At 48.2% G+C, this 26,001-nt stretch overlaps 1 protein-coding gene across 2 annotated transcripts in view; it reads right to left on the minus strand.

Moving 5' to 3' along the window:
- The window catches only part of PLEKHH1 (pleckstrin homology, MyTH4 and FERM domain containing H1), a 493,065-nt gene that overhangs the window by 131,290 nt on the left and 335,774 nt on the right, over nt 1–26,001 (minus strand). For both annotated transcript variants that reach the window (XR_011283967.1, XM_069638989.1), the window contains exons 15-16: nt 23,094–23,174; nt 20,249–20,428 (exon numbers count right to left, since the gene is read on the minus strand). Coding sequence is in view for 1 of the 2 variants with exons in the window: in XM_069638989.1 (XP_069495090.1) it covers nt 20,249–20,428; nt 23,094–23,174 (261 nt within the window). In the remaining variant the exon portion in view is untranslated. The remainder of the gene's footprint in view (nt 1–20,248; nt 20,429–23,093; nt 23,175–26,001) is intronic.

The raw sequence follows: 26,001 nt of genomic DNA on the forward strand, positions 1-26,001 counted from the left end.
ACGGTTCTATTAGACATGATTCTGCAGCCATACAGGCCGATTCGCGTTAGTATCTCAACATAGGGGACCTGCATTCCACGCAAGTTACAAATGCGCACACAGTCCGCTCCTATCGCCCAACCACCGTGCGGCCTATTCCTTCCTTTGTTCCGGTTGTTGATCGGCCATTTTGTTTTGTCTTCCGTCTCCGGCGCTCCATATCTTTTTCGCACAAAACTCCACCACCATTCCTCCCACGCCTTCCAAAAGTTCACCAAGCGCAGTCAGACCGTTCACACACCAACATGTGTGTTTTCAGCAGTCATAGGCATGTTGTTATGCACTATTTCACCAGGATCATTTCAGGATCTCGGGAGCTCCTCCAGATCGCGTCCTCCTACATGGCCCTCATAGCCACGCCCCCTCCTGCTTATTCAATGTTAATTTGGAGACATGCGGGTATCCATCAAGTTAGTCTGACCTCTCTAAATTGGTACTACGACAGAGCAGTCAGGCTTCATTTTTAAGGGGAGAAGGGCTGGTATCAAAATGCAATTAGGTCTGTACACTCACAACAGAGCCCACAAAAAGTAATATACTGAAAACATATACACACGCCATTTAAAAAGTATTGCATGAAAGTTTAAAACACTGTTCAATGAGTTCTTTCGTGAGACATGCTCACAACACCACAGTGCGTTTATTAAAGCACACATTGGCAAGGCCAACAGTTTGGGCTTTTCTGTAGGCATGAGGAGCGGCATTTGCCAGCCACTGCCACAATTGTACTACCTAGTATACGATGGCAACAGCTGTAAAACACTTTGAGTAATGAGGAATAGGATGTCAATGCCTGACAAATGCCCATCTCCCCACCTAATACCTATAAACAAGCCAACATTGTTGGCTTTGTCAATGCTAGTTTTTAACTAGACTTCAAAGAACAGATGAACGGATACACATATTGCTTATAAATCAAGTGACTGAAGGCACATAGTGAAGGCGTTATTACACCAGGAGCTGATTTGCAGCATCAATTAAGTTATTGCTATCAGATGATTGCATAGAAATAACACTGACAGGCCCTACACAGCATAACGCATGATGTTACTGCGTGACATAACTACCTCACAAAAGAATCCAGGAGGGTGTGTTTCAGGCAAAGAAGGTCAGGTAGAAGGTGGGAATGGCCATAGGATTAGAATGTCATGGGGGGTCAATTGATGGGTAAAAAGCCAAAAATCTACAACCTATGTGTCCCATCTCACACCTCACCTCCCTCCTAAGTGTATTCTAATGCAGTGGTTTGGCTTGTAGGTGGCGCTAAAGCACCACTTAATAGCAGTAATGAGTTGAACAAGCATTCCCTACAAACTACAGAATCTAGTACAATAGGCAAATCCTAACAGCTACATTCTTTAGACACTATAGGTGAAAGAAGTGGGGAAAATGGTTACATATACTTCTACACACTCGTACAACGAAGATCCTAATTCAGCTACAAAATCCAGTAGAAACCAGCAGTAAAACTGAACTAACTGAGCTATTTTAGGCTATGTGAAAGAATGGTTAGCAGCAATTTATTATCCTACAAAGGTTATAAAATAACAGCAACGCGTAGCCCAAAAAAATATACCTACTATCCTGGTAAGGCACAAGGAAAGCAGGCCTGGGGGTTCTAGCAATGAAGGTGGGCTACAAGCAACAGACGAGGCCATAAGGGCTACTGCCAGCAGGCAGGAGTCAAAGGGGCTTTGACAAAAAGACGGGGACTCGCCAGGAAAAGGAGGCCATAGCAGCCTCAGGAATCCTCCGGTATTGATATCTTTCATAGATTCACATGCTGTATGAATTTTTCCCGTCGTCAGACTGGGAATCCTCGCAAACATAGAATATTTTATTTTAAAATGTTTAAACTGCAGTCACTTCATTGCTCTAGCAATGTCATGTTGTCCCACAGCCAATAGAAAGGGCTCCCTAAGCACCACCCCTGGATGCCATCTTCAGATTTGGCATAGCGCATGTCAAGTGGCAAATATGAGCTAAGAAGAGCCAAGCGCGGTAGGCGCATATGAGTCTATGAAAGATACCAATGCTGGAAAACAGGAGTTACAGGTAAGTAACTTATTTCTCCCCCCTGGGTTGGATCTTTCATAGATTCACATACTGTATTAATAAATTACAAAGCCGTATGACATAACCACAAGAGGCTGAGGTATGACCCCTGAAGAAACACTTACCACTGGAGGCACTCACCTTACGTAAACAGGTTATGCAGAACCACCTGGTCGACCCTGGACCCTTCTGCAGAATCCCCATCGACACAGTACAACCTTGTGAAGTTATGTACTGATCTCCAGGTCGCAACTCTGCAGATGTCCAGCAGGGGGACCCTGAAGAGGAATCCTGTTGTGGCGGCAATGGCCCTTGTATAGTGAGCTCTGGGCCTGCCTGGGAAAGGTGGTATGACAGAAGGAGATGCAGGAGGAAAGCCATCTGCCAATCGATGGTTTGGTACGTGCACTTCCCATTCCAGAGGGACTAAAAACCATAAATAGTTCAGAGGACTCTCAGAATGTCTTCGAGCAAGAGACATCACATTTTAAAGTTTGCACCACATCTAGAGCATGTAGAGAGATTTCCACAGATGAGGAAGGTGAACCAAAGAAGACAGGCAAAACCACTGGTTGATTAAGGTGAAACTTCGAAGGGACCTTAGGCATAAAAGGAAGGGTTAGTGTCAGTGCCTTAAGTGGCACTACAAATCGAGCCGGGGCTCATCGAGGGGGCGTGGCCTAACAACGGGGGTCTTGATGGCCCATTAGGCCACGCCCCCTTGGCGAGCCCCGGCTCAATGGGCTACTGGCACACCTGCCAGGCAGCCTTTTGTAGAGATTAGGACCCTCTCCCCTATTGGGGAGAGGGTGCTGATCTCTGCATTTATTTTGTTTAGGCTTGCCTGGCAGGGGACAGCGCCTCGCCTATTCAGCCTTAATGGTGGTGCTGCCCCTCGCCAGCTGGGGAGGGGCAGCGTCACCATTAAGGCTGAAAGGGTGAGGCCACTGCCAGCAGAGGCCTTTTTCCCAAATACTGAAACTCCCGCGAATCCGCGGGAGCTTCAGTATTTAGAAAGCAGGCCTCTGCTTCCAGCGGCCTCACGTTTTCTCCATAATGGTGGCGCCGGCCCACGTGCATCACTTGATTAAAGGGATGCCTCGCAGGTGCGGCGCCACCATTATGGCGAAAGGCATTTTTTTCTGAAGCCTGAAGCTCTCGCACACGAGCGAGAGCTTCAAGCTGTAGAAAAAAATGCCTTTTTTGTGTTGTGGCCGGGGCTGCCAGGGGAGATTAGTGGGCCCCGGCAGGGCCCCGCCTCAAAACGAAATTTCAGAGCCTGCCGGGGCCCAGCCCCGGCAGGCCCCGGCCCACTTAAGGCCCTGGTTAGTGTGCATCACCACATTGGATTTGTGCAAAATCACATTCATCTCCCTCGCTGGGGCCGGCACTGGACAGGTGGGAAGGAATGGAACATTCCTTTGATGAACTCTTTGATTAATCGGTGTGATCACAGAAATGGTGTGGAAGAGGAAGTAGTAGAACGTAAAAATGCAGCCAGGTGCACCTTCATGGAAATATGAGCCAGATCAGCCTGAGCCAAGGATAGCAGGACCTCTTTAGATTGGACATTGAAAGGGTCAAGGCCCTGACCCACAGACCAGCAGGAAAAACGTTTCCATTTGCTCGTGTTACAGGAAAGCATGGAAGAAGCGCAAACTCAATGTTCTTACAGTCCTGTGGCAGCGGTATATTGCCAAACTGAATGTATGAGCCAGGCCATCAGATTCAGAGACGCTGGGTCGTGGTGCAACACACTGCTGTCCCTCCTAGACTGAAGAGGAGGCAACTTCATTGGCAGGGCAGGACACAGAATGAGGAGGTCGGAGTACCTTAACTGTTTTGCCAGGCTGGGGCCACTTAGATCAGTCTGTACTAATGTTGTTTGAAAATATTTAATACCCGAGCCACCACAGGAATCAGAGGCAAGGCATACAGGAACTTCCCTCCTTGGGGAATGTGCAGGCATCCCTGAGACTCTCTGGGTGATGGAACCTTCTTGCAAAGGACACACACGTCCTGCTGGTTTGGGTGGTGAATAGGTCGATTTCCAGGGTGCCCCGTTGATGGAAAATTAAGCATAGACCTGAGCCTGGTAGAGCTCTTATTCGTGGCAGGTGCCGAGTTCCCTACTGAGGGAATCTGCCATTTTGAGACCTTTTGGGTGAGTGATTGCTCTATATAAACATGTTCTTAGTTAGTGTTTTGAATACCTGGCAGGTGAAAAGGAATGAGGAACATGTTCTGATATAATGCCCAGTGCCACAGGGCTTGAGCCCCCGCTGACAGGGAGAGAGCCATCTGGTGCCACCTTGTTTCCGGATATAGAACATCATGGTTTTGTTGTCTGAATATCCACGCAACTTGCCTTTGAATTGCAGAAGGAATGATCCGAGAGCCCATAATACTGTGTGTAGCTCCAGGAGACTTATGTAGTCTTCTCTTCTGCTATCCAGAGACCACTGGCGTGCAGATCCCCCGTATGTGCACAGCAGCCTTTCAGGGAGTCATCCATTGTGACAGTGACCGGATGTTGAGGTAGATGAAAGGGGGCATCCTGAATGAGATGGGCACGGACCAACCACTAGTGCAGGACCTTCCTGAAGTGCTGCGACAAATAAGAAGAATCTAGTCCTCCCAGGATATTGAAACCTGCTGCCACTGTGCATCGAGGAACTCCTGGAGAGGCTGCATGCAGAGCCTGCAATGCCGAAGGAGAGGAATGCACAAAGACTCATCCATAGGTGAGATTTTAGATGACAGACCAAGGTCACCGTCATTCAGGAGACAAAGAGGGCCTTTGCAAGAATGGACCGCCCCCTTTCTTCAGAGGGATCAGCTATTTTGAGATGGGGTCAGACAGAATTTTGCAAAGTTCCCAGTGAACCCTTGCAAATGTAAGCACAGGATCATTGTTTCAGTATGGCGGGTAGTCCGTGAAAGGGAATCCACTTGCACCAACCAATCATCGAGGTACAGGAAGACATGTTTTCCTGAGCGACAAAGGTGTGCTGCCACCAGGGCAAGGCATTTGGAAAAATACCCCCCGGGCTGAGTTAACAAAAGGGAGGGCCTTGAATTGGAAATGTTGAACCGCCAAAGTGAATTGCAGGTACTTGTTGTGCCTTCGATGAATTGAGGTGTGGAAATCAGAATCTTCGCAGGTCTAAGGATGCCAGGAAGTCCTGCTCCTGCAGCTGAGATAAGATGTCACGCAGCGTAACCATCCTGAAGGCTTGAGCCTTGAGGAACTTATTGAGAATGCGGCGATCGAGGATTGGTGTCCAGCCTCCAGGCTTCTTTTTGACTAGAAAGTACCTGAAGTGCACTCTCTGTCCCCATTGATGTAAGGGGACCTTTTCAATAGCACCCTTCACCAGGAGTGATCTTACTTCCTCTAGTATTAAGGGGACATGCTTGTCGACCTTGTGTAATGGAGGAATTGTGGCCAGGCATTAACTCCAACGTGTGACCCTACTGGGTAAAGGTTAACACCCATCCATCTGTGGTGATGGCACACTACTGGTCAACGAATTGGGAAAGTCTCGCTTCTAGTGGGGTGTGAAAGTGGGGAGCTCCCCCCCCAAGAGGGGTCATATTTGTTTTGCTGGTTGGCTCCTGGTGTGTGAGGAGCCTTGGTGGTGTTGATTTCCACTGTAAGAGTGGGACTTTGCCTTATAGCTGTCCGCCGCAGAGTATGTGTGGGGGTAGTATGATGGAGGCCAGCAAGGGGGACTGTAGTCTCTGGATGTCCTTGAGAAACGGGATTTCCCAGACATAGTACTGCTACCATTGCTGCAGCGTGCTGAGGGAACATACTGTTTACGTGTCCACTTTAATGGCTTGTGGGGTGTTGTCCACTTTCTTCCCACACAGATCCATGCCATCAAAGGGCATGTCCACAACCTTTGCTTGGACTTACAGCCAGAAGTTGATGGCCTTTAGCCAAACTGGTCTGCGCAGGACAGCGCAGTTTCAAAGTTGTCTGAAGCCGGTGTCTGCAACATCAACTAACACGGATCTTGCATGGTCAGAGGCCTTCGCGAAGCAGGGCAAAATCCTCATCCTTATCTGGAAGAAATTCTAGGATTGGGCCCAGGTTAAACCAAAGTTCCCTGTCATATCTCGACAGAATGGCCCTGGCATTAGCTTCCTTGATGTTGGGGGTGGCTGTTGATATGATGCGCATGGCAAAAACATCAAGATACTTGCCCTCTTTGCCAAGGAGGTACGGGGGGGAAAGGGATTGTGCATGGCGAAGGATTGGCAGAGTGTTTTTGGGCTGCCGCTGACACCATAGAGTCCGGACTTGGTTACGATCAGAGGTATTTGGTGTAGAATTTGGACCTTGCACTTCTTGTTGAACCTTTCTTTCTTGGGAGGTGCAGAGGATCAATTGGTCATGGTCAACAGACCATCCTCTCATACAGCTTTCAGTACTAGAATGACAACCACCGATTTCCTGGGTTGCCATCTCCACTGATAGAGGTAACCCTCCTTTTTCTGCTCCTCAGGAACTAAGCCAAACATTTTCGTGGCGATGTATATCAGAGCATAAAAAGAGCTGATTTCATCAAGGGGAGCATCACAAAGAGGAACATGATCCAGTTCACCATTCCCTGGTACTAGGTCGTCAAATTCATCATTGCCCTTTGGTGTGCGTGGAGGCATCACCCAGAGATAGGTTTTCCTCAGATTCAGTATCCGTAAGGTTGTGCGCAGGAAGAGGTGGTAGCTGTTCCCTGGGAGGATGACGAGGTGCATCCATCGGTCTAGATGGGTCTTGGAGTTTAGGAGCAGCTGGAACAGGCAGCCTGTGTTGTAGCTCAGACACCAAGGACTGCAGAGTGGTTAAAATGCCCATGAAGATGTCCCTAGGAGGTTGCAATGGAGTAGGATATTGACTTGGAGGCAAAGCAGCGGTAGACGAAGGCGGCAACCCAACCAGAAGCAGAGCTGCCTTAGGGAGAAGCTTGGTCGAATTGGGAGTGGAATGTAGAACTTCCATTTCATTATCAGAAGAAAAACGTTTCTAGTCCTTCAAAATCAGCGTCAATGACACGCTGAAGAATCTTTAGGAAGGATCGTCAATGGACTCGCTACAGCAGGAGTCCCTCCAGGGGCCTGGACGAAACTGATGTAGAGGCCTTGGTAAGGCTGCCAGTGCCAAACGATGTTGAAGGGTACCTTGCATGGATGAAGAGGTGGTAACCGTTGACAAGGCATGCAATGGCTGAGACGGGGTTGCCAACGATTGACAGATCAAACAGTCTTCTATGTCGTGGCCTGGGTACAACCAGAAGCAACAATCATTGTGGAGATCCTCCAAGTAGATATTCTTGAGGCCGCATGTCGCACAGGCCTTGAAGAGACTTTTCTTTTTGGTGCCTGCCATGAATGGATGAATGCCTTGACCAGAAAAAGTCAAAATCTGCTCCCAGGTGGCGACGTAGTGGAAGAGGAGTAACTCCAGAGGGCGCTGTATGCAATAGTCTTCACAATCGAAGAAATATGAAACTTTGTAATAAAGCAAAGTATATTGTTGAAGAATTTCAACAGATTTCTGAGGACTCCCAACACAACGTGCAGTAAAAACATAAATCTGAAAATGGCCTGTAGGGGTGTAGCTACGGGACCCCTTTCTATTGGATGTGGGACAATATGACCCAAATGACTCTCCTAGAGCACTAAAGTGACTGCAGTTTTCAATTTTTAAAACAATCTGCTCTATGTTAGCAAAGATTCCCAGCCTGGTGACGGGGAATATTCATACAGCATGTGAATCTATGAAAGACCCAATGCTGGAGAAACACCCTCACATAGTGGCTGGATAAACCAGTCCACTAATTCCCATCCAGGAAGCACACAAAGGTTTTGAGGGCTGGACAGAAAACCTGACTAATTACTCCCACACAGGATATTTATTGGGTTGTCAAATTTACATGGATTTAAACTCAAACAGATTATCCCTTTTTTTAGTTCAGGAAGAGCCTATGCCAGCAAAACTGATATTTTGGCTGTGCCTCATCATCTACTCGCCTCAAACTAAAATGGCCAGGGGTAAAACCTAGAGATAACACACTTCTATTCCAATGTTCACCATGTAAGGGCATCAGTCTCCTAATGCAGAAACATGATACAGTCATTGTGCAACCAAAAGGAAATTACACAGCTGCCACCATCCTATGCCCTGGTTTATAGAAATTACCAAGAGACCATAAAGGGGTGGTTAAAAAGCACTGAGCCCGTCTATATATGGGATACATTACTCACCGTAATCGTATTTCTGATGCTTGTATCTGCTTAGATTCACATGCTGTGCATAGGCCGACATCTAGTGGAAGCTGCGGAGTATTACAGTTTGTTTTTCGAAACTCGAAAATGGGCGTCGACACAGGGCGTGCCAGTAATACTATCCCTAGTGTGACGTCCACTGTACCCAAGATCCCTCACGCGTCTAGGATCCTCAGATTGTATTTTTTCTGACATGAGGTAGCATGAGGAGTAGCGTGAGTACAGATAATCCAAGCAGATAGACAGAAAGGTAAGACTACAAGCAATCATGCGCCTTCTCTCGGAGGGGAGGAAGGGTGGGTCGCATGTGAATGTAAGCAGATACAAGCATCAGAAATACGATTACGGTGAGTAATGTATCCCATCTGAGGCTTGTGGAATCTGCTTAGATCACATGCTGTGCATAGATTAGCGAGCAGTACCAGAAGAAGGAGATGGGATGTGAGAAGGGTCATGAGCAAATAAGTGTCTTAGAACCGCTTGTCCCACTTGTGTATCTGTCTTGGAATGGGTGTCAATGCAGTAATGCTGAGTAAAAGTGTGAATAGAGCTCCAAGTAGCTGCTTTGCAAATGGTGTCAAGGGGTACATTTGCAATGAAAGCCAGAGTGGCCCCAATGCCTCTAGTAGAGTGGGCCCTTGGCGTAAAAGGCAGAGTCTTTTCAGAGAGTGAGTAACACAGCTGGATACAGTTAATAATCCACTTCGAGATGGCACCTTTAGAGACGCGATCCCCCTCTCTGCCTGTAGCTACGGAGACAAACAGTTGATCTGTTTTCCTTAGCGGTCTGGTTTTATTTACATAGTAGAGGACCGCCCTACGCACATCTAGGGTGTGTAGTTTCACCTCAGCCGAGCTTTGCGGGTTCTGGAAGAAAGCCGGAAGCTTGATGGACTGGTTTACATGGAATTTTGATATAAATTTAGGCGAGAACCTAGGGTGTGTGCGTAAAACCAGTTTGTCTTTATGGATAGTAAAGAAGGGATCCTGCACTGACAGAGCCTGAATTTCACTGACCTTCTTATAGAAGTAATAGCTACTAAGAAGACCGTTTTATAAGTCAGGTGTTTGAGACTGCTTTTATGCATGGGTTCGAAAGGGGGGCCCATGAGCTTGGCTAGCACCACATTAAGGTCCCACCCTGGTGGTGGGTTTGAAATAGGAGGGTGAAGTCTCTTTACTCCTTCCAAGAAGGCTTTAACTACTGGTACTTTCCACCACGAAACCTTGCTATGGGAAGTGGTGTAAGCCGAGAGGGCTGCCAGGTGTACTTTCAGTGAGTTAAAAACCAATCCTGCATCTAGCAGGTGGAGCATGTATGTAACAATAGTGGAAGGAGTGCAATCAACTGGGTTGATTGGTCTACTCTGACACCAGATAACGAACCTCTTCCACTTGTCAAAGTAACAGTGCCTTGTGTTTGGTTTCCTAGATTCCTTTAGGATGTCCATACACCTCTGTGGTAAATTGAGGTGTCCAAACTCTATGACCTCAGGAGCCATTTTGCCAGGTTCATTGAGTTGGGTTGCTGGTGCACTGTTTGACCTTGGTGCTGGGACAGTAGGTTGTACCAGGCTGGAAGTTTGATGGGCTCGCACACCGCCATCCTGCGTAGGTGTGGGAACCACGGTTGTCTTGCCCACATGGGAGCAACTAGGACGAGCGTCATCGACTCCCTGTTCATCTTGTTCACCACTTTCCTGATGAGAGGAGTTGGTGGAAAAGTGTACGCTAACATCCCTGACCAGTTCATCCACAGGGCGTTCCCCTGGGAGTCTGGTTGGGGGAACCTGGATGCAAATCCTGGGCATTGTCTGTTTTCGCTTGTGGCGAATAAGTCTATAGTGGGGAAACCCCACTGAGAGAAGAGATCTTCTACGACCTCTCTGTGAAGAACCCATTTGTGTTCCTCTGGGAGGGAGTCTCTGCTCAGAGCATCCGCTAGGGAATTGAGCTCCCCTGGAACATGTTGTGATGACAGGAAGATGTTCCGTCTGAGTGCCCATATCCAGATTTTCTGGGCAAGCTTAGACAGATTTGGCGAGTGAGTCCCTCCTTGCTTCTTCAGGTAGAACATGGCTGTAGTGCTGTCCGTCCGGATTTGCACTGACAGGTTTAGTAGGTGGGGCTCGAACGCCTGAAGCGCTCTGAATACTGCCAGAAGCTCTAGCAGGTTGATGTGGTTCTTGGCCACTGAGTGAGACCAGAAACCCTGAGCTGTGTGGTGGAGATGGTGAGCTCCCCACCCCGTCAGACATGCATCTGTAGTGACTACTGCCTGTACTTCGGGATCGTAAAAGGGTTTCCCCTGTGCGAGATTTTCTCTTGTCCACCAGTGAAGGCTTTGTACCAGTGTTGGCGAAACGACCACTAGATCGTCCCACTGACCACTTTCCTGAGACCACTGTTTCGCCAACCATTCCTGCATGGGGCGCATGCGCAGGCGCGCGTGGGGGACCAGGTAAATGCATGACGCCATCATGCCCAGTAAACGCATTGCTTTGCGTACCGTTATTTGTTGACCGGACTGATAATGCGGAATTTGCAGTAGTATATTCCGAATTCTTTCTTCTGAAGGAAAGGTCAACCCCTCCTGGGTATCCAGGATTGCTCCTAGGAATTGTTTTGAGGTGCTTGGCACCAGGCTTGACTTCTTCTCGTTGATTGAGAAGCCTAACTCGTGGAGGAGGTCGATAGTCCTTTGAATGTTTGTCCTGCAAATTCCTGGGGTTTCCCCCGTTATGAGCCAGTCGTCCAGATAAGGGTACACTGGGATTGCCTCCCTGCGTAGGTGTGCAGCCGCTACCGCCAGTACCTTGGTGAATACCCTTGGTGCTGAAGCTATCCCGAAGGGCAGTACCTTGAATTGGTAGTGCCGACTGTCCACCTTGAAGCGCAAGTACTTTCTGTGCGCTGGGAACATGGAAATATGAAAATAAGCATCTTTCATATCCAAGGTTGCCATGTAATCCCCCTTTTTTAGGAGGAGGATTACCTCTTGTAGCGTGGTCATATGAAATTTTTGGGGCTTGACATACTTGTTGGCAGGCCGTAAGTCCAATACTGGGCGCATTGTCAAGTCTTTCTTTGGCACAAGGAAGTAAGTTGAATAAATACCCTTGTTTACCTGGTGTCCCGGGACGAGTTCTATTGCGTCCTTTTGTAGAAGAATGGCAATCTCCTCGAGGAGAATCTTCTGATGTTCTAAGGAGTGTACTCTTTGTCGTGGAGGATGGTTCCGGGGACGCTGCAGTAGCTCTATACAATATCCCGTGGATACTGTTGACAACACCCATCTGTCTGATGTGATCCCTTCCCAAGCCTGGGTGAAGTATGAAATGCGTCCCCCTACTGGGGTTGCGTGAGAAGGGACCCTGAACTGAGCGTCACTGCTTTGGTGGAGGCGTGCCGCCTCCCTTGCTGGGGCTGCCTCTGCCTTTACCACGACCTCTCCTATTACCTCTGCTGCAACCCTGGGTAGACTGTTGGTTGTTGTTCCACTGTGTACCCTGCCCCTGGGTATAGTTAGATCCTCTCTGGGAATTTTGGCCGCGTAGGCGACGAAAATTACTATTCCCTCTCTAGTTAGGGGGTTTATTGGTTAACTGGCCAAGGGATTTGAGTGTCTAGTATTCGTCCTTGGCATTTTTCAGTGCGTCTTCGACTGCCTTGCCAAACAACAGATCGGCTTCCACCGGTTTGTCTAACAATGATGCCTGAGTTTCTGCCTTAAAACCAGACTGCCGTAACCATGCATGTCTCTTGATAACAGTTCCTTCTGCTATCAATCTGCCTGCGTTGTCCGCAGCGTCGAAGGTTGCTTTCAAAATGCAACCAGACACGGCTCTACCCTCTGCGGAAATCCGAGCTAATTGGCCCTTTAACGGTTCAGGAGCAGAGGCTAAGAGAGCCGCGACTTCTTCCCACTGATGGCAGTTGTAGCTGGCCAACAGGGTGGTGGAGTTAGCAATCCCTGCTTGATAGGCGGACGTTGAGGCTACCTTCCTGCCGAAACCGTATAGTTTTTTGCTCTCCTTGTCGGGAGGAGCTTCTGACGAAGACAAGGGTGTTCCAGCCCTCTTACGAGTGTTGGTAACAACTAGGGAGTCTGGCTTCAGATGTCCTCTTATATAGAGAGGGTCAGACTGAGCTGCCCTGAAAAGTTTTTCAACCCTGGGATTGACTGCTCTGGTGAGGTTTGGGTTCACCAGGGACGGATCTAATCTCCGCTGAATGGATTTAAGGATAGGGATGGTCTGGGCAACAGACCTCCTTTCTCCCACTAACTCTTCTGTGAAGTCCCTTTCCTCCTGTACACCGTGGGTGTCAATGTGGAAATGTTCTGCTGCGCGAGCGAGAACCTCATTTAGGAGGGGTTGGTTATCGACCGGGGAGTCGGTAACCGGGGCTTCGTTCTCTACCGGGGAATCTACTCTGTATGTTTCCGGGTCCTCCTCTTCTTCTTCCTGGTCCTCATCATCCCCATAGTTGCCCGTCCCGGTTTGCTCTTCTATCATACCAAATTCTTGGTCTCCACAAAAGGAAGCCTCTCCTTGATACCGTGAGTATGGTGTTGCGCAAGGTTGAACCTCGAAGGGTTCAGACCTCATGGGGGTTTCAAACCGGGCCTTCTTACTCGGGGGGGATAGGATCAGTAGAGCCTGAGGGTGTGGCCCCTTGTGGATCATACGAGAGGAAATGTTCTGGATTTTTATCATAAAAATCAGCCAAAGAAGACATTCTTGACATGACCCTATCTATGTCTTCACTGGACCATTTTTTGGAACTGGAATGATTCTCTCAGCAAGTCTATGGGATTTATCTTGAGTAGCTTTGCTGGTTGTGGACCTATCAGCAGACCTGGGCTTGTCTGTCTGTTTAGGGGGGGTGGAGTGTTTCACAGGTGTGGAAGAATGTACAGGTAGTTTCTTCTGTTGTTTTCCCCCCTCCCCGTGCGTAGAAAAATGTTTTCCCTGTCCCTTAGTGGCACCGGAGTTTTTCGACGCCTGGCGTCGAGCATCGGGAGAGGTGTCCCTGTCCTTCGAGCGTGGGGCCTCGCTGGCTTTAATTGCGGACTCCGACTCCTGGAGCGCGGCCTGGGGGTGGAAGTCATCTTCGTCTTCTGACGATCGAACTTCTGTTAGCCTAGGGAGCGAGGCACTCTTGGCAAGAGTGGATGATTGCCTGGAGTCATGCGGCGATCTTGATCGAGAGCGCCCAGAGGACACCGAATCGGACCGTTCTGTCTGTGCCTCTTTCCGAGAACTCGACGTTGTTGAGTCTCGGTTGGACATAGTGTGTTTAGTGTGTGTAGTATGTGAAGCGCTTGTGTCGCCGGGGGTCTTCCCCATAGCCGCCCTGCCGGACGACCTTCCGAGGTCGGGGACCTGCGCTCGGCTGTCTTTTGATGCCGTAATGCCCTCGCCGTCCGAAAGTACGGCGTCGCTGCCATCGCTGAAGGCGCCCTCCGCTGCCATGGCCGCCTGCCTGGCGTGGTGGGCCCAACGCTTCGTCGAACGGTCCTTAAGTGTCTTAGGTTTAAACCTACTACACGCTCTGCAGTTCGCTTCGGGGTGGTCCCTCGGCAAGCAGAGATTGCACGTGGCGTGCCAGTCGACAAGGGTATTTGCGATTGCACTTGGGGCAGAATTGAAAAGGGGTACCCTCCATACGCACCTTGAGGCAGCGGGCTGTTAAGTGTAGGAAATGTATAAGGTGTACCAATATACCAAGAGTGTAGAGTATGTACCACCCCCCACTCTCCCTACTTGCAGGGCCGAGGCCAGCGGCCTACCAGGCCCTGGCCGAGGCCAGCGGCCTTCCGAGGCCCAAATCCGTCGTGCAGCAGCCGACGGTCGATTTCTTCTCCAGCTGGCGTCGAGTGTCGAAGTTCGACGTTGGGGTGGGAAAGGATGTCAATAGATTATTATTTTAAAATTCTAGCAAAAGTATGGCTAAGGCCAGGGGACTCCGCAAAATGCTTCCGACCAGTATGGCGGAAAAAAACAATCTGAGGATCCTAGACGCGTGAGGGATCTTGGGTACAGTGGACGTCACACTAGGGATAGTATTACTGGCACGCCCTGTGTCGACACCCATTTTCGAGTTTCGAAAAACAAACTGTAATACTCCGCAGCTTCCACTAGATGACGGCCTATGCACAGCATGTGATCTAAGCAGATTCCACAAGCCTCAGAAATATATATATATATATAGAGAGTAGTAAGGCAGCACATCAAATAAAGCTTGCAGTGTCCCTCTGAGTCACAAAAACAAATTCAAACATTCTTAGAAGCCAGCAAAAGATTTGGGGAGAAATCAGGAGTGGGAATGTAATTCTCCCCCAACATTCCACACATCCGCAGTGTTAGCACGAAAACCCTTAACTGTTGAGGTCGATTTCCTGACGTTTTTGCTTTTTTCCTCCAGGTACACCAAACTCTTTTTCCCAGGTTGTCACCAGCCAAAGCCTCTCTGGTGATGTAATGAGGTGCGCCTGGGCCCCTTTTGAGCCCTTAAGACTCCCAGGCCATCGTGCCCCGTTGCCAGTTCTCTTGAGCATGTTGCCATGCTCGGCTCCTTGTGTAACTCACTGGGAGATGGCAGCACTTTGTTCGTTCCGAAGACACAAAGTTGTTGCAGCCATTTTGTGATCAGAGTGCAACGTGTTATGCCCTGTGGGTCCCTACTGAAAAGGTAACGTGGGTTTAGAAGCAAAGTGACAGGTCACAACGAGACTTTGTTTATCTAGTAAGCTAGAAAAAAGGATATCACATCGTCGTGGACTTCCTACGACTCCAGATTTGGAACCAAGGAAAGCTGTGATAAGATCTGGTTGAATGTATTAATTGGCAGCTGGGCTGGGATTCTATGCCGATTACACATCCAATTCGCTGCCCATTAAGGTGTGAATGTGGAAGATGTGTGGCAGCAACCAAATGTTTGATTGGTGCAGTGTGCAGATTAGAACTCACGTGTGCACTACAGTTAGGGTTTTTCGCACCAAACCTTTGTGAATGACAGACTTGTCCCAAAGCAGCTGGAAGACAAATTTACACAAAGACGACAATGGCTTTGCTGAAGGATCTGCTTTGAATTTTCGATCTGAAGGCCGAGTACTGATGCGATCTGCACAAGGAAGACTTCTCTGCCACACGATCCACAGGAATCATGACAGCTCTTCCTTTCCACTGACCCAGGAGTAACAGTTGGGTTACTTACCTCTGTGACTTCCTGTTCCTTGGCAACACATCTATTGGCCTCTAGACAGCTCACTTCAGGTATGGAGCATGGACTTTCCTACGGGGACTGTCAGTAGGTAGGATCTGCGACTTAAGACTGCTCGGCCGACAGAGCTTTGGCTATTGAGACTGTAATTTTGGCTACTAAAGGAGCTGCACTATATCCCAGCATCTGGTTCATCACCCAGCAATGATCTCCAAGGTCCTTGATTCACACTCCCTGTCCATGAGTCTCACCGTGCAAATTCCTTCATCTACTAACTGTAACGTTTCACCCCCGCCTTTGCCCCACATAACATTGGCCCTCATGAAATCATTGGGTGTGAACTGTACAAAACCACAACTTGTGTTGACTGAAAAACATGGACTGCTTCTTTTACATGAATTCAAAGTTTTCTTTTTGGCTTCATGCATTGAATAACATTCGGTATTTGCCTCAATTCTAAAAACATTATCAAAAACACCATATTTGGACTCAAAACGTAATTCCTGAACGTTTAGTGGCTTCTGTGTACTCTGGAATTGAAAGTTACTTATCTGTAACACACAGAATTGTCTTTTCTACACAAAAGCCTATATAAAGGATTTATTTTACTGATATATTGTGTGAGTCTGTGGCTCTGCAGAAGTGTTGGCCTGCAACTCCCTTAAATGGTGAGGAACTCTGGCAGGTGTAGTCCACAATATCTGAGTTGCAGACCCTTGCTATATTGCATGCTGTTGTATGTTACACTGTAGCTCCTCTCCTCAGAGTGTAGCCTCAGACTCAACCTACGCATGGATTGATCTACCTGAACTCTACACATAAGGACTAAAAACATTGTTCTCCCACTCACCACTTGCAGGCACTTGGTAAAGGATCCAATGAGCTTCTTCAGCTTCTCCACGAGCATCAATGCCAGGAAACCATGTCTCCTCAAACATTATTGCCTTTTTTATGGTACATGTATGGCATGTATGAAGAGCATTGTGATAGGACTTTGTGAGAATCTCTGGGCATAACCCTTTCCAAAGATGTTGACAATTCCTGTTGTCCTGAATGACCTTCCTGGCTTCTGGAGTCATTTTCACACCGAATGTCCTTCCAGTATTCGGTCGGGTGTGCCTGAACAGCCACCTATTGACACTCATTTGGTTGCTTATCAGTTAGGATTTCCTCCAGCAACACTGCAAAAGTCCAGGCCCTTTTCACCAGCACCCTGACTTGTTCAATCTGGTCAGCTTGTTTTTTTTCTTCTCTTTTTCTTCCTAGGCGTGGATGCTGCTAGAAAAAGTGAGCCGGGGGTCTTGGACCAGGGAAGTATTCTACTTTGAAGGCATACTCCTGTAACTGAAGGTCCCATTTCTTGATACACATCGGTGGTCTTGGAGCAGATCCTACGAATAGTGGTTTTAAAGACTTGTCTGAAGGTTGATAGAGAACCCCATCCAGCGACTGCCTCCTCCACTTCCCGAGCCAAAAACCTCTGAATAAAAAGATGGTTCAAATATGGATAAATCCTCAGACCCCATTCCAGAAATAATATCCCCATGATGGGCGGCAACTTTATGGCTACGTCCTCAGGCCCTCTGTCTGCATCATCCCCAGTATCTTCATGTAGACCCTGGGCACTGACCTGAGCACCACAAACTGAACTGACGGCCTGCAAGTGCAGGAATATGTGAAGGTCCAGATGAATGGTAGTGTACAGATGCGCTTCGCTGAGATCCAGTGAGGCAAACCAATCTCCGTTCGAGATCAGTGGGATGATCTTCTGCAGGGCCACTATCTTGAAAGTGATGTTGTGCACAAAGATGTTGACGCCTTTCAATTTCATGACCAGTCTGAACCCCCCTCTCTCGCCACATGACCCTTTGGGACAGGAAGATCTGGAAGTAACACCCATGTCCCGTGATGCCAGAGGGACTGGGCAGATCGCTTTCTTCTGCTGAGGAGTCGGAAACCCTTCCTGTAAACAAATCCTCTTGCAAAGATCCAGAGGCCACACAACCTCTACTACTCCAGTGTCTGGGGTTTGGAGAAAGTTCTATGCAGTACACTTCCCTCAGAGTTTCCAATGTCCAAGGATCTTTGACAGAGTGCCAGATAACACTGAAGAGAGTGAGCATTCACTCCACTGGCGCTGCTAGAAGAGGGCTTTCCCCAGACAGGCGCAAGACGTTTTAGGGTGTTATGCTCTCAGCTTCCTTCCTCTTGAATGAGGGAACATAGAATGACCTGAAGAAGAAGGGTTGTGTCTTGCTGACTTAAACTTCTGCTTTTTCCTGAGGGTTCCCATGCATTGTTCTTGCTCGTGTAAACAAAGAACCTTCTCCAGTTCACTGCCAAATAACTTAGCCCCCTGGAAAGACACTGTGAGGCCAATGTTTTGTGCACATTTTGAGTGTGCCAATCTTTAACATGAACTTATCTTCCAACTGCCACTGTGGTGCCAATGGTGTTGGATGCTGCTCAGATCCATCATAGGCTAGATCCGGCAGGAACTCTACCTGATGGTGCATAATATTAAAGATTGCTGAACATTTGTCTATTCATGAATATAGTATGTGAAAGTAATCCTGCAGAGCCCAGAGGATGCGAACATGGATGGTCTTAAGGGCAGTTGAGCTGCTGCATAATTCTTTCTCAAGACGAAGTCAGCCTTTTGTCAGTTGGGTCGCGAATAACTTCTTTGGGGGACACGGATGGATACCCAGTAAGACTGGACAATAACAAACCAATCTCTAAAGAAACGTGCATGGTCATCCCTTAGTGGATACAATTCACCAACACACCTGGGAAGAGATTCGATTGGGCCATTTGCATTCCAGCAAAACTTTGTCTCTTACATCTCAATCAGAGGCCCTTCTTCAGCATCTTGTTAAATTGGCGCACTGTGGGTCTTGGATTAAGAGAGGAAGGGGCCACCTGAACGAACTGCGTTAGATGCCACACACTCCAATACTTTGCCAACCGCCTCCTGGTCTAAATACTTTCTCTTAGGCTCCTGCTCCTCGTCCATGGGATGTAAAGACTCAGCGGCCGAAATAGATCAACGGTAGAGGGTAGAAGGGGAGACTTTCTTGCACTGGTACACACTGTCCCTTAGGTATTTTCTGCTCTTCCTGCAAAGGTTCTCTAATCAGGCCTTTTAGCTTTGCTTGAGAGCACTCCTTTCGCCTATGTTGCGACTCTGAAGAGAGGGAAGAATCACTGATGAGAAGGCATCAATGCGTCTCCTCTCTGCTTTTTGTATGGGAACCCATCATTCACCAAAAATAGCGATTACTCAGAAGTCACCGAACTGGCACACTCAACATCTCCCTTACCTTGTCCCCTCGTGAAACTTTCACCTGACTGGAAGGACCCTATATAGCTACACCATCAGTATGTGGAGGAAGAGGCTACATCGACCACTTGTTACGTAACCAGGATGTCGGCCTGTGAAGTCGCTGGACCAGCCTGCACTGCTGGCCATGATAAGGGCCACCGAGCCAGCTCCCAAGCACTCAGTCCTCTGGTCCAGCTTGAAGTCCTCAATGACCCTACTTACCCTGGATTCCACCTCTCCCCAAGCCCAGCAGAGGGGGCAGGAGCTCCTTAATAAATTGTTTTACTAAAACACATCCCAGCAGGACCTCATCCAGAAAAGGCTGCAATGCAGCACACAAAACGATTTGGTGGCGGTCTCCCCCATTATACCCTTCGGCGAGGGGTTAGGATACGATGTTTGGAAGTGTGGATAGGAAAGGACAGGCGAAGACTGACATCCTTCTGATAAGGAAGGACTGTGAAGTGAAAGAAGGGACATGGGGGTAATGCTGCCCATCAGTTAATAGACCATAGAGCGCTACTTATCAGTTAGATCACATCACAGAATGTGGTCTACTGGCAGGTGATATAACCTAGCGTGCAGCTAAAGTCAGGAGCTAGCGACTAGATTGGCTGTTAACGCGTGCATTGAAGGCCTCCACTAAACAAGGGCAGTATGAGGGCGGAGTGCGTATAACATGCTGTACACCGCACAGCTTCCTGCTACAAGGCTATTAACAGAGTCGTATGGTTATAAGCACCAGGATCAACTGCCTATGGGCTTTGAGTTTACTTTGGGGAAACATGTTACATACTTGGAGAGTGAACCAACATGGGAAGCTTGGCCGCCATATGAAACAAAAAGGGGCTGCTTCACAAATGAGGCCCCTTCCTATTTCCATGGCTGAGAATGCACTAGTGTGGACAAGTGTAGATGCTGAGGGGAAGATGGAAGCATTTTGGATGGAGCCAGGGAAGGTAACCAAACAAAGAACAGCTTGCAGCGTCCATCAGATCGCTTGGAACTGCAGTGCAATACCATTAGTTATTGATTCTGAGAAACCCAACGGGTTGAGGAGCAACATCCTGGGGCCGGACTATATTTCGTGCTTTCTATGCCATGTGCAGCTGTGCAAGTCTTCGAGCCAATAGTGATATTTCTTTTTCTGCTGATTGCACCTATGTTTTTGTAATAGGTTATACAGGGTTTTTTGCCGCATGCGCACTAACGGGTAAATAGTTAAAGATTTGTTATGCCCTGTGTCACCACCAAATTGACCTCATAGGTCGCTCTCAAATGGAAATGCCCCAGTAGGCGTCTACTTACCTTTTCATGTTGTGTACCAATAAGCAGGTAGGTGGGGCTCTGGTCCACAGGATGAACGACCAATGTAAAGTGAGAGGAGAGCAATCCACGGCCCGTCGCCTCATAATCCTCATCTGAATCGCAGGAGCGGTCCACCTCCTCCACTTTGGCCTCACGGATCTGCACCCGCCCGAGGGGACACTGCAAATAGGATAGAAGCGCGGTCAGAGGCTGCGTACTTGTTAGTGGCTTGAACAGATTATAAAACCTCAATATACAATTTAATTTACACCTGTATCTTGGCTTGAACAAGTGGCTTGCAGCTGCCTAATTTCAGCAGTATATGTGTAAATGGCTAAATGGATGGCAACTTTATCTTAAAACCCTACTTACGTAGGCAATACTCCTAGAGATGTGGTGCATTGGAAAGACAAAGGCCAGAGCCATTGCTCAATCACTGGGGTCTGGGTTTGAGGGATTTTCAAATTGTAGTTATTGGACTAAGCCCAGATCAGGTGGGTAAGCACCAGAAACTGATACCAACCAGTATTTCGATGCAGCTGGACTGAATTCAGTAAGTGAGCCTGCTCCATTGCTAATGTGAAATTGTTCACATAGTCAAACCTATGATCACAACTAGTAAAGACAGAAGATTGGCTGATCACCAGGGCGAGCGTCTAGTCCTTTGTGTTCCCATGTGAACGCTTAGAGCAATTGTTAGACCACTCTGCTGGTGTAATGCAGGGGTCCGTTAGGAAGCACGGACCTGGACTCTTCACAAAATGATTTAGCCTTCAATGCTCTTTGACATACATCTCAGGGGTCTCATCACCCACCTTCAAGCTACGTCACAGCCCTACTTCCATGTCCTAATCAAATGGTCCTAAGAAACTGCTAAACTGAGGTGGGGATGCGACCATAGCACACATTTTCAAACGTGTACGTTTTCTTGCATAGGGTTTTAGTAACATTGTTACTTCCTGCTACAAGGCCACTGAGGGTGTTGGGTTCTATGTGAATCGAGTTACAACCATGTGATAATATTGTTACTGTCTGAGCAGGAGATTACTTTGTATATAGTAAGTGACTAACACAGCTATTCATAAAAGCACAACCCCAGTCGGCATAAACTACTTTGGGTTTGTAACACAACTACAGGTTAAAGGTCGAGGAACCTTCCTGCTAATGCTTATTAGTAACCCGGCGAGAGACAATCTGAATGCAACAAGCATTCTGATTGCCTCTCACCGGGTCCCAAACCGGCCGGGAATCCCTCCGTCGGGATTCCACGGCCTTTGTCCCCGGCGGGGGGCATGGCAACCCCTCAGCCAATGAGGAGGCTCGAAGCGGGGCCATCCCTGCTCCGAGCCTCCCCGCGGCTGAGAGGCTGCCTTCGCCCCCCGCCAGGGACTCGGGTACGTTTTTTTTTTTTAAATTCCCTTCCCTCCCTTCCAACTTACCTTCTTGGTCCTGCATCCCTGGGGAGGACAAGGGAAGCCTCCAGCTGTGAGGAGACTCGGAGCGGGGCCATCCCCGCTCTGTGCCTCCACACGGCTGGGGCTTCCCTCGTCCCCCGCCGGGGACGCAGGTATGTTTATCTTATTTTTTTTTCCCCTCTTCCCCCCGGCCCACTCCCGCCCTCCCAACCCCACTTACCTTCTTTTTGATCCTTTTTCGGGAGCGGACGCGCTGGGAACGCTCCCGATGGCCGCCATGGAAAGGGAAAACAGACTGTTTTCCTTTTCCATGGCGGCGGCCATTTTCTTTCTTTTTTTTTTCTCCCGAAACGCTGCAGCTTTTAGTGCCCCGGTCACGCAATTTTTGCGGGCTGGGGTACTAATAGCAATAGAACCCTCGCGTCGGGGGCATTACTGACTCTGGTAATGCCCTGGGGCCTTCGGTAAGGCCCTCGCTTCGCTCGGGTTCTATTGCTTAATTCCTGCATGAGGGATAACAAATTATCAGCTAGGGAACTTTGAACTCAACCATATAGTACCATCAAATTCCTTAAATCTTTGTACCTTCCAGTCCAGCCTTCTAACTCTTGGGGCAGTGGTATTGAAAATGTTGGCCTCCTCGACCATTTAGAAAGCATAAAATGTGGTGGCCAAGTCCCAGCGTGCCACACATTTCCACAGTGATTTCAACCCTTGAAGGATGGTGACACCCTACTGCAGGGGTGCAGAGTATGTGGGTGCGCCAGAGTCTGCCCCCCCAACCCAGGCAGGGGCCATCTGCATGAAAGTCCTTATACTTACAATGGGACTTTTTTCTGTGCCGCCTCTCCAACTCCCGAGAGCCCAGCCCTAATGCATTATAGCGATTGTGCAGAAGCCCGCCTACCAAACAATGAGAAGGTGACCAGCATGAAGTGCTGGCATGATAGAGAGCAAGTCACCACCAAGAGGTGGAGATAACAGCGAGCAGGTGGGACTCCCCCAAAGTGGGAGTGGAAACTCATTAAGGAGGAGGGAGGGTCTCCCGTGTTATTCTGCTGCAGTGTCAGTGCAGCTGGTGGGTGTCTGATGAACGAGGGTGAAAAAGGCATCAGGGGGCTCTTGTGAATCGGTTGTGTGGTCAGTAGCCACAGGAGATTATAGTTTCTGCTGCCATTAGCTCTAGAAACCGATGACCACCTAGCATACTAGATTAAAATCGAGCTAATTATAGCTGCAATTGTCCCCTGTTCCTTTTTTGGGTCAAATTCTCAGCATACAATTTAGAACTGCCTCAGAACATGACCTCTCCTTAAAGGACTGCAAATAAGAAATGTGCTTCAGGTATAAACATCTGCTTTGCTGTCCTACGGCCAGAGAGTACTGCACCTGTTAACTACCGGAGTCCTACATTTAAAAGAAAGACGTACCTTGTCTTCGTTATTTCGGTAGTAGTACAGCATTTTCCCAAGCAGGGCGCACCACACCAGTTTGGAGTGTCCATGTTTTACCTGCAAGTAAACAGACAGTAAAACCAGAGAGGTCAGTTATATGCTGCAGCGAGCATGGATCCCCAATGAACCTTGAGCATCACACATATGGCTGGGTTCCTGCGCCCAAACCTCCCAAGTGTGATAATGAGAACCCCAAATAAAGACCCATCCAGGAAATAAGACCACAGACAACTATTAAATATTCTCCAGTAACAAAGGAGCTGATGGGTAATTTTACCAAAGGGTTCTGGGAGAAGAACCTCCCACCACTCTTGCATTTCCAGACAAGCAGAAAAGGCTTCAGAATCAAGTCACGCACCCGCTGGCACTGTCAACACATCCTCCCACTCAGGCATGCCAATGGGATCAGAGTCGTTGGCCAGAAGGGAAAACAGACTTCCAGAACTAGGGAATAGCCTGTTGCACGGAGAACTTCTTTTTCTCCCAAAGCTGATTGATAAGGGTATCTCTTTTGTGGTTACAAGTCTCGTGATGGTCTATGCATGTATGAATGAGGAATGATATAGCACAAGCATAGCTGGCCAGCAACGGAACACTGTACAAGTACGGCCCTGTATAAGTACACCCAGGATCACAAAATTAGTCAGAATAATACTCAATGATGGAGGACTCGGGTGCACGTCAAAACCAAGCTATCCTCAAACGACGAATGCAAGCCAGGACAGCATACAAGCATTACGTTCTCATTGCTCTCAACGTTTTCAATGACTGCACCAAGTTTTGTACTACAATTACACCAGTAAGGATGTCACATTATACTATTGGTTTACAAACCCTACAGAGAAATTGGGCTGGTTAGTGGCTCAAACTACATATAGAATATATATGGGTAAATTACTTTATTGGTCAATACCTATCGGATGCCTCCGCCTGGACCCATCTTACTAGTGATACCATTTCTAATACATTGCTACATGGATAGCTAATTGGCTTGCATCATCCATCATAGGCAGCGTGGCAAGGGGACTTCTTATTGGTTGGCATCTAGCTTACCAACCTTGGACATTTTGACAAAGCTCAAGATATGAGCGAGACACAAATGGGGGGAAGAGACCTCTGCAGTCTGCCATTATTTTGATTAAAGAATACTCCTGATCATCCCGAGGCAATGAGGCCTTCCCTTTCCTTTGTAGTTGTCCTTGTGTGCTGTCTGCACCTGCACTGAGGGAGTTCTGCAGGTGTCTTATCTATGTTTGTTGTGTAATCAATATCCAGTGTTTCTTGTATCTGGATCACATGTTAGTGTACCGTGTTTGAGAGTGGATGTCCTATTTATTAAGGTTTTAGCTCATTCAAACGTGCATCTTGTGTTCTTTGTGGCCACTAGTTATTTACTTTTCTGTAGTCTCTTGGCTCACTGATCTCGTGCACCTGACTAATCTTGGGAGTCTACCGCTCCTCGTCCATGTGAATGGTTATCTTGTGCTTGCGTTCCATTCCTCTTTTACTCCTTTCCTAGTTTCTGACCTTGGCTCTGGCCGTGAGCTACTTTCTGGACTCTGCACGCGTTTCTAGAATGTATGTGTTTTTGTAAGCTCAGCATCTTGGGGTCTGAGGCCTTGCTAATTCTGAGACCTGCTGCGGCCTTTGTGTTAGGAAAATGACTGCACTCCTGTCTTCCCGTCACCATATTGGCAAACTATTGCGCCACCAATTCATCTTGTGAGTCTGCCATACGACGATGTCCCTGCCCGTGTATCCAGCACCTTGTCTACCTATAGTTCAACTGTCCTATCAGTGCAGTGAGACCCTTTCTTGGTACACAGGAACCTCCCGTCTTCTTTTTTTTTTCTTTTTTGGCGTTTAAGATTTTAATTATAAATATGCACAAGTGGTCACAAAGTGAAGTCCTTTTACAGTGCTCCCTGCAGACACTCTGGCTTTGGAATCCCAGTTTATTGCTCCGGTTTGTGTTTGTAGTCCTCCAAGTGGGCCAAGATCCAGCCGGAGGGAATCAGGAAAGTGAGAAAATGACACTGAGGGCCTCAGCTTGATGCGCCGGGGTCACAATCTCCTTGGGGGGCTTGGCCGAGACGGCCCTCTGCACAAGCTGCTGGCGGGTAGCGCTCCATAGGAACCCTATGGTGAGGGTGACAGACAGCATGGCGGCAGCTGTGTCGCAGGGAGAGGCTCTCGGTGTCTCCTGTCTTCTTATACCATGTTGTACTATGTATACTGCACACATTTGTGCATTCTACAAACAACGTTTAGTCCTTACGTGTGTCACACATCCTAACTAATTCTTTATGGCAGATTGCCTATACATTCGCTCTGGTTAAGCATACTGTTTCATGGTGCTCAGTTTAACTCATTATTAACCACCCCTATGTTCATCGGGTGGTAAGGCGGTCTCAGTAACGTTTCTCACCTTCGCGGTACTGGGGTGGGGTCGGGACATAAAGTAGTAATGATGTTTTCATCTCCATCATCACAGCCTCTTGGTTTCGCAACCATCCTCAGTTTTGCTTTGTGGACCACTACAATCAGTTTGGGCTGAATGGTTAGAAGCACTGAGTAGCTTGTTTGTCAGCAGGCAGCATTACCACTAAACACATGTTCTAATTAACTGCAGTATGATGGTGCATGGAACAAAGTCATACCAGTGGAGACTATATGGGAGGCTGGGGATCTTTGGGGCAAGGGGAAACTGCAAGCTACATGATGCGACCCCTGTATTTGCCACATGCAGGATCTCCCAAAGTCCCCCCTCATCAACCCTCCTGTGGATACCACCATGTGCTGTGTAATCACCCAACTAAGGAAAGGTCTATAGTATATCCACCCAGGAAACTTCTCATGAGGCATGAAAGAAAGTGCCCAGTAC

This window comes from Ambystoma mexicanum, chromosome 14 (assembly GCF_040938575.1).
Source record: "Ambystoma mexicanum isolate Mex_15411 chromosome 14, UKY_AmexF1_1, whole genome shotgun sequence".
In the NCBI taxonomy this organism is placed as follows: Eukaryota; Metazoa; Chordata; class Amphibia; order Caudata; family Ambystomatidae; genus Ambystoma; species Ambystoma mexicanum.